This window comes from Vombatus ursinus, unplaced genomic scaffold (genome assembly GCF_900497805.2).
Source record: "Vombatus ursinus unplaced genomic scaffold, bare-nosed wombat genome assembly UNPS02014832.1, whole genome shotgun sequence".
NCBI lineage: Eukaryota > Metazoa > Chordata > Mammalia > Diprotodontia > Vombatidae > Vombatus > Vombatus ursinus.
In genome coordinates, this window is record NW_020954610.1 from 61,814,560 (window position 1) to 61,823,024 (window position 8,465).

At 47.1% G+C, this 8,465-nt stretch overlaps 1 protein-coding gene across 2 annotated transcripts in view; it reads right to left on the minus strand.

Annotated features, from left to right (window-relative positions):
* NPR2 (natriuretic peptide receptor 2) overlaps positions 1–7,521 on the minus strand; it is an 18,816-nt gene extending 11,295 nt beyond the window's left edge. For both annotated transcript variants that reach the window (XR_003567082.1, XM_027839609.1), the window contains exons 1-3: positions 7,420–7,521; positions 6,061–6,778; positions 4,885–5,090 (exon numbers count right to left, since the gene is read on the minus strand). Coding sequence is in view for 1 of the 2 variants with exons in the window: in XM_027839609.1 (XP_027695410.1) it covers positions 4,885–5,090; positions 6,061–6,727 (873 nt within the window). In the remaining variant the exon portion in view is untranslated. The remainder of the gene's footprint in view (positions 1–4,884; positions 5,091–6,060; positions 6,779–7,419) is intronic.
* Between the last annotated feature and the right edge of the window lie 944 nt (positions 7,522–8,465).

Below are 8,465 nucleotides of genomic sequence, written 5' to 3' on the forward strand. Positions count from 1 at the left end.
TATATATTCTATCAGGGGAGACAACAAGTACATATACAGGTAGACCCTAAAAGGAACTAGAACTTCCCTTGTAACAAAGATAAGCAATTAAGCAAAAACAACCTATACAATGACCACATCTGACAATGTATGCAATGTTCTGCCCTCATCATCCATGCTCTCTCCCAAGAGTTTTATGTATAGGTTGTTTTTGCTTAATTGCTTCTCTTTGTTACAAGGGGAGGTCCAATTTCCCCATATACGTCACCCCTAATAGAATAAACAGGGGCTGTTTAGTTTTTGTTTCTGTCTCTAGCATGGTGCCTGACACATAATTGTGCTTAATAAATGTTTGTTGATTAAAAGATTGTTAAATAGGGAAGGAAAGAGGGGTTATATCTAGAAATAACTATATAAATATTATATAAATATAAAAACAAAAGATATTACTAAAATCTATTTAATTTTTTTTTTTCCAAAAAAGAAGATCCATGTGTGAGTAATTCTAGACACAAGGAAGAAATGCTGCTGTGCAATACTGGTGAGAGGGAAGGAAAGGGATATAATGGTAATGGTTGAAATAATTTGAGGTGTTGGGGGCAAGGACCAATCTCTTATAGCTATCCAGGCAGAGATCCAACCATGAACCTCCCCACCCACGCCTATCCCAAAACATTTTCTGTGAGGTGTGCCTATTATCTTCTGCATGCTGGCTCAAGTCTGCCCACATTCTAAGGCCAGATCTAGACCTGGAAAGGAGTTACCATACACAGGGAATTTCTGCCTTACAAAGATTAGCTCAGTGTGAAGCTCTGTTCTTATAGCTAGTGCCCTGTACCTGTTACTCAGACTCACTGTCTAGATCCTGACCTCTTGCTACCCAGAGTCTCAAGCTCATGCTCCTTGATTCCATGCTGCTCAGACACTGAGCCCCTGATCCTTTTGTTTCTCAGTGTCTGCGCCGTGGCTATCTGATCCACGCTGCTTGATGTCAAAGGACTCTGGCCCTTTGCCTACCTTAGACCCACAGTACCTGCCTGCTTCTCTCTGCCTTAGCTAATCTTCCTGGGTTTGTCTTCTAGCCTACCTACCTCATTTATGTGACCTGCTTGCTCAGCTTCTCTCTAAGCAAATTCCCAATCCCCTTCCCCCCCCTTTCCCCACTTCTCCTTTCTTCATCCTAGGGCTGTCCTATCCAGTTGCTGCCCAAGTAAATGTATAACTCTCAGTCACACGTACACATAAGTCAAGTTTGATGTCCACAATTTTGGTCATATAAAACGTTACAATTCAGAGAAGAATGGCTACCAATTCAACCCTTAGAAATAACAAATTCTGGGGCAGTGAGATGGTGCAGTAGATAGAGCACCAGCCCTGGAGTCAGGAGGACCTGAGTTGAGTTCAAATCCAACCTCAGACAAATAACACTCCCTAGCTGTGTGATTATGGGTAAGTCACTTAACCCCAATTGCCTCACCAAAAAAAAAAAAAAAAAGAAGATGATTTCTTGGGGCAGCTAGGTGGTGCAATAGATAGAGCTCTAGCCTTGGAGTCAGAAGGACCTGAGTTCAAATCTGGCCTCAGACACTTGAAACTTACTAGCTGTGTGACCCTGGGCAAGTCACTTAACCCCAATTATCTCACAAAAAAAAAGGCAAAAACAAAAAAAGCCAAAAAAAAAGGAAGAAATAACCAATTCCAAAGTCATGACTAAATAGATGTGACCTGGGCAGTCACACCAACTGCAGACCCATATAAAACCCTGGGGGTATCTCTGATGTTGCCCAAAGTTCCCCTTACCCTCCTCCCACATCTTCCCAGTCCATGAAGAGAAAGAACAGAAATTGAGAGATGGAACCTTTGAAACACTATAAACATTATGCTAGGTGCATCCATTTTTATCCCTACCCTTTCTCTTCTATCAGATCCAATTTCTACTTTGAAACTCTTTTAGCTAGCTCCCAACAATCTACTGTGCCTAGATCCCTCTTTAAATACTCATCAGGTCACTAGCTGAAATCAGAGAAAACAGTCCCACAGAGACAGAAGAAAGAAGGAAAGAAATAGCCTCAAGGATATGGCTGAACAATCAAGGCTTAAATTCAGCAAGAGAAGAAACATAATTGTTTCCAAGCAGGGAGTGGAGAAGACAAGGCGATATCATCCCTGTGTGGACAAGCATTATGGAGGATTTGAAGTATATGTATGTTGAGGGGATAAGACAGGGCAGAAGATGGATCCAGAAGAAGGTGGCTGGGAGAACATGTCTCCAATATTACAGTGGAAACTTGGAAGGAAATAGAATTTTATATACTTTAAACTCAAGTCACTAAAGTCATATTTTGTATATGTAGTTTATAAGAGACAAACCTCAATTTCAGGCTTATTAACAGCAACTGCTTAATTACCTGTTCTAACCATATATCACCATTTACTTTGTCCTAAGCCAATGGCTGGTGGTTAAAAAAAAAAAAACTTTTTTTAAAAAGCCCTTTCACCCATATTACCTAATCAGTTCCCCACAACTGCAGAGAGGGCAAGTATTTTATTCTCAGTTTACAGATGAGGTAACTGAGGCTGAGGTATATTAAATATCTTGACCAAGATCACAAATTGGAAGAAATAGGACTAGAAGCCAGGTATTCTAATTCCTCATCCAGTGCTTTATTTTTCCCTCCACAATACCACAATGACTACTGTCTCTAACTCCTACCATTTACCCACCTTCCCTGATCCAGAGGGCAGTACTATTTATGTGGGTGCTCCCAGAGACAATCTTTGCTATGCATGTGTCTGATGAGAGGAAGGGGCAGATTCGGGACAGTTTCCCAATTCCTTCTATTCCAAGGCATCTCTGTGGCTTCAATAGTGCATTTAAAATTAATTCCCAAAATAGACACACCAGTTTTCAAGTCCAGGCAAAAGCTATTTACAAATGTAAATAACTTTTAAGTTGTCTGTACTTCTCCATTAATAGCTAACATTATAGAGGGCTTTAAGGTTATACAAAGTGTTTTGCATATATTACCTCATTTGATCCTCACTCACTTAATCCTGTGACATATTTATCTCCACACTGATCAATAAGGAAACTGAGGCTGACAAAGCTAGGAAGTGTCTGAAGCAGGAAGAGAATGTAGGTCTTTGTGGCTTCTAGCCTAGGACTTCATTGGCTGTGTCACCTAGCTACTACAGATAACCTAAAGGTGTCTGGATAGAAATTCATTTTACAGGCATTTTGCCATTCTGTGAAAAGCACACATCTATACATCAGTATTCTAAGTCTTACTTCTAGGTCTTCCTCTATTCTTTTCCATCCAATTCTATGTTCTCTCATATCCTATTTCCTGGCTTGATTTCTTCCTTCTCATGCCCAATTACCATCCACATTGCCATCATTCCTACTTCCCCTACCCTCCAGGTCTATTTTTTCCTGCTTCCATGAGCTTCCTCAGGTCCTCTTAGGATGCATAGAATAGGCCTCATGCCTCAGCCTCACGTTGTTACCTCTTTTCCAAAAATGTGCCTCTCTCCTTTCCTTCCAGCTTTTGTCCGATTCCTTTACAATATAAACCCCCAAAGGCAGAACAGGCTTACAAAAGCTTTCATCAAGGCCACACTTGAAAAGTACCAATGCTTTACAGAGCAACCCAGAGCAGTGGTAAAGAAATGTTGCCAACAGGGAGAAAAGGGATGGGGTGGATCCCCAAATTTCCAACTCTAGTCCCCACGCCCCTAGCCTTCTTACCTGAGCTCTGGTCATAGAGCTGCCTATTAAGCATCTTTAATTTGGTGTCTTGCTTTTATTTTAAAATCTGTATTTCCACAACCAAACTTGACATCTTCCCTTCCAAAACTAGTTCTCCCTAAAGACTTTTCTATTTCTAATAACGGTACTCCAATTCTCCCCACACTCAAATCCTCAGTGCTGTGGCTGATTTTCCATCTCTCCAATATCCAACCAATGACCAAGCACTGGAGATTCATCAAGCAAAATATTATCTTGCATTCATCCTTTCCTTTCCATAAACACTATCCTTACCCTTATCACCTGAGGTTTGAAGGACTGCTGTAGCCTTTCCTAACTGGTGTCTCTAAACTCAGGTGCTTCCCTCTCAACTTTATCCCCAATGCCACTGACAAGAACAATTCTCCTAAAGATAACTCTGATCAAGTCACTCATCTCCTCATAAACTTCCCCTCAGTCTGCACTAACTACTTCAAATAAAGTCCAGACTCCTTAGCCTGGCATTCAAAGCCTTCCATAATCTGACCTTACTTACATAACCTTATTTCCCACCACTCACCACAATAAGCCCTCCTTGGCCAAGGTGGTCTCTTCACTTTTCCCCACAAATGCTATACCCTGTCTCACCTCTTTGTGTTTGCTCATGCTGTCCACACCTTCCCCAGCTTCCATCCCTGAACCTATTCTATCTTTATGACCCACCTTCGAAGCCCAACTTAAGTGTCATTTCATCTACTTGGCCTTCACTGGGACCTCTGCCCATACAGAATTCCACTTCATTTCAACTCCAACACCACTTGCCACATGTTTTGGCACAGTATCTTAAACTGCCTCATCATTAGCTAACTGCACTATGTATACTTTGTTTCCCAACTAGGAAATAAGATCTCCAAGGGCAGAAAATGTGCCTTTTTTTCCCCTTCATCTCCTCCACAGAAGCCTAACACACAACTGGGCAGATAGTAGGTATTCAGTAAGAATCTTGCCATACACCATAATAAAAAGCCACAGGAAAATGACTTAAAGGAAATGGATGGAGCATTTTCATTTAAGAATCCATACTCTGGCCCTGGGAATGCCCTACCAGGAAACACTTCTCTCCCTCTTCCTCTTTCCCATGGCCGACCTAGCCCACCTCCACCTCCCATCCATGTTACCTGAAAGGCCTCCCTGAGGGCCTGGGCCTGCTCCCCTGTGCGATTGTCTTGCCAGGGCCGACCTCGGAGGCGGGTGGGGCTGGCACGGAGACTCTCCCCAAAGACATCCAAGTAGAAGAAGACGTAGTCTCCATTGGTTAGGTTTTCTCTCTGGGCCTGAAGCAGGATCTCATGCAGCATCTCCAGGGGGCCACAAATGTACACAACTGAGGGCAGGTATTTAAAAATGGAGTACCCTTAGGAATGGCATCCAGCATCTCCAAATTAGCCCTTTCTCCTGGGGCTTGCAGGTTTTCTATTTTCTGTATTCCCCCTAAGCGGAAAAGTGAGAGCCTTGATCCATTTAAGTACCCAGATGATACATCCCTTTTCCCAGGAGTGTGTTGCAAGTACCCTGGGCCATAAGGAACATCTGGCATAAGTCATAGCTTGACCCCAGAGGAAGGGGATGTATTACCCTCAAGTTTCTCCCTATCCCCAGCTCCTGTCTCACACATTCCCACTTTCCCTACTTTCTCCTTCTCTCCCTCAGTCCCCCATTTTGCTTTTGATAGGAGGAGAATTGGGAAGGAGAGGAGGGGTAGAAGGAAAAGTACAATTCAGGAGTCATGAGCTTAGAAACTTTCTTTAAGTTTAAATCCCAGCTAGCTTTCCCAACCAAACACACTCAACCTTGACCCAACTTATTGCACCCTACGCAAAGGATATTAGCTTGAAAAGAATATTACATAAGGCACAAGGCATCTGGAAATAACGGAAGAGTGCCCTTTAGAGTTTAGACCATCATATCCAAAACTATAGGACAATTTCATTTCAAATATTCGATGCCTCCCACAATGCCACAAAAACCTCATGGAGCCCAATACCGCTCCCCCCTTCCTCCCTACAACTAAATCTGTCTTACTACAACATAACTATTCCCACATTCTCCTGTTTCTTACATCTTCACAATTTCCCTTAGTCTTCCAACCACAATACCCAGATGCTTCCCCTCATAATCACTTCTCCCCCTCACAAAGCCCATTTCTGTCCATATCCATCTTAAAGCTGTCTATATGACTCCCCAATGTCAATCTTTACTCACAAGTTCCTGAAATCCCCACTGTGCCCCTACATACCCCTATGATGCCTATCTCTAGCTACACAACCCCAAGTGGAGACCCAAGCTACACTCACTGCGCCCATTGGCCCGGATGAAGTGTGTAGCCTGCTCAGGACCACCTGGCTCCCGGGTATACACCTGATGCTGCACACTGAGATTGTTGCCTTGTAGGGCCTCAAAGACCCCTTCAATTGTGAAGTAATGGGGTCGGTCATCAGTGCGGGCATCCAGATACAGCAAAGCAGCACGCGCACTCCAGTTGAAGTGCCCATGCAATGTCACCACAAACTCGCCCAGTTTAGGGGCAGAGGGCCCAGTGCGGACCAATGTTCTGTAGTGCTCACTCTTGGCTGCAAAGCCTGAGGCCACAGCACCTGCAGTCAGTAGGGGCAGCCGCCAATGTGAGGCAAAACGTGCCACAGAAGCAGCAGGGTACACACAACCAGGACCCAGAAGAAGGTCAGGGTCATTGTATAGCTTCAAATCCACAGCATTCAATGGTGCCAGGTACTCAGAGCAGGCACCATCCATTTCAGAGCTGACAAAGTGCAGGTCCACTGGCAATGCTCTCCCCAATGCTTCCATGGCCAGTGTCACAGCAGGGCCTACCCGTGGCCAAGCCCAGGCGTAGCTTAAGTTGTGTTCAGGCAGCACCACTGCCAGTGTTAGATTCCGGGGCTCAGGGGGGCGTGCCCCACCCACCAAGGCTGCCAGCATCAACAGGATTGGGGGCAGCGCCATGAGGAGAAGGCAACTGCCCCACAGCCTCTGAACTCTGAAGTCCCTTTTGGCCTATAAGGGAAAGACACAAACCCCAGACTGAGACCTCAAGGCATAAGGCTAGGGCAGGGGAACTAGGAGATAGTTGGGGAGACCGAAGCTGGGACAGCTTAGGCATAGAAAAGGAAGATAAATAGAAAGCTAGAGAAAAGGACCAGGAAGGAAAGTAAGGATGGAGTTGGGGATGAGAGGACCTGAAGCTATGGTAGGATAGAGGGCCTGGGGCTGGAAGGGTGGGGGAAGGGGGCTGGGGGAAGGGGGCCTAAGAAAGGAGGAGCTAAGAGGGGCCTTATGCTGAAGAAAAAAAAGAGGTCTAAAGCTGAGGGAACCCCAGGCACTTAAAACTAAAGAGAAGAAAGGGATCTGGGGCTAAGATGGGGCAGGAGTGTAGGGCTGGGGGGGGGGGGGCGGGGCCTGGGGCACTGAAGCTGAGGCAGAGGGGTTCAGAGAAGCGGCCTGGGGGACTGGGGGGATCGTACTCACAGTTGAAGGGGATAAGCGGGAGAGGGAGGTAGAAATGGACCAGGAGGAGGCACGAGCGGGTGTCAGTGTCGGGAAGGGTCTTAGGCCAGGGAGCAGGAGGGAAGGGAGGAAAGAAGGAGAGGGTAAATGTCCCTGGAAAGGCTTCTCCCGAGGCTCCCGCTGGAGCTGACCTAGCGGACCAGGGCGCTGGTCCGGTCTGAGGCTGCGGCCCCACCCGTGTCCCGGCTCTGCTCCGTGGCGCTCGGCTTCTCCGGTGTCCCGACCTGTGCTCGCTGCCGCTTCCTGCCGTCCGGGACCCCGGGCCCCAGTGTGCTCGGCCAGGTCCACCCGGCCCGGCCCGGGCCCGTCCCTGCTCGCTGCGCCGGTGGCGGCCGAGTGCGACTCCCGGGGCAGGCCGCCCGCCCCCTCCCGGCACCTCCCTCCCGCGGTCCCTGCCCCCGCCCCCGCCCCAGCAGCCCCTCCTCCTCCCCCTGCCGGCCCCACCCTCCCGAAGCGGCGCCTCCTGCCTCCCACCAGTGCCGTCCTCCGGGACAGGGCTCGGCCCCCTCGGGAGACCCGCAGATGGGGTGCCCGGCTCCCTCACCCAAAATGGCCTGCAGTGACTCTTTCTCCTTAAGGCCCTGGATACCCCCAGCGCCCGACCAGCTTTCCCAGAAAGCTACACATCTCTCCCGGAGTCTTAATACACACCCATCCTTCCAAGCATCTCTCCCCTGAGACCCCCTTGGCATCTTCACCCCTACACTTTCCCAGGGCCCTCTCGGAATAGTCTGTCTGTTCCACAGTCCCCAATAAGTCCATTTCTCTAAAAGGTGACCTAGAACCCCAAGGCTAATCTATTCCCGCCCACTAAACCCTTCATCTTTTTACTTTCTTCAGGACACCCTTTTCTGAGGGGCTGGCTGGAAACATGCATTCCTAGAAGGCTTTCAGGTGATATTTTCTATTTTGCTTTATATGCCTTCCCTTTCACTCCTTTTTATATCTCCAGGTCCCTGCAGGCCCCTCAGCTTTCCAACAAACTTCAATGGGATTCTTATCTCCCTACTAGTGCTACAAAGGCTTGTGAGCCTCATCTCTCCTCTCTTGTCTTTGCAACTTCCAAGCCCATGTCATATAACCACTTATGGTTTATATTACTTCATCTAGGGAAGAGAGAAGTACAGAAGCAGGGTGGGCCAGTGGGAAAAGCCCTGACTTTGGAGTCATACCCCTC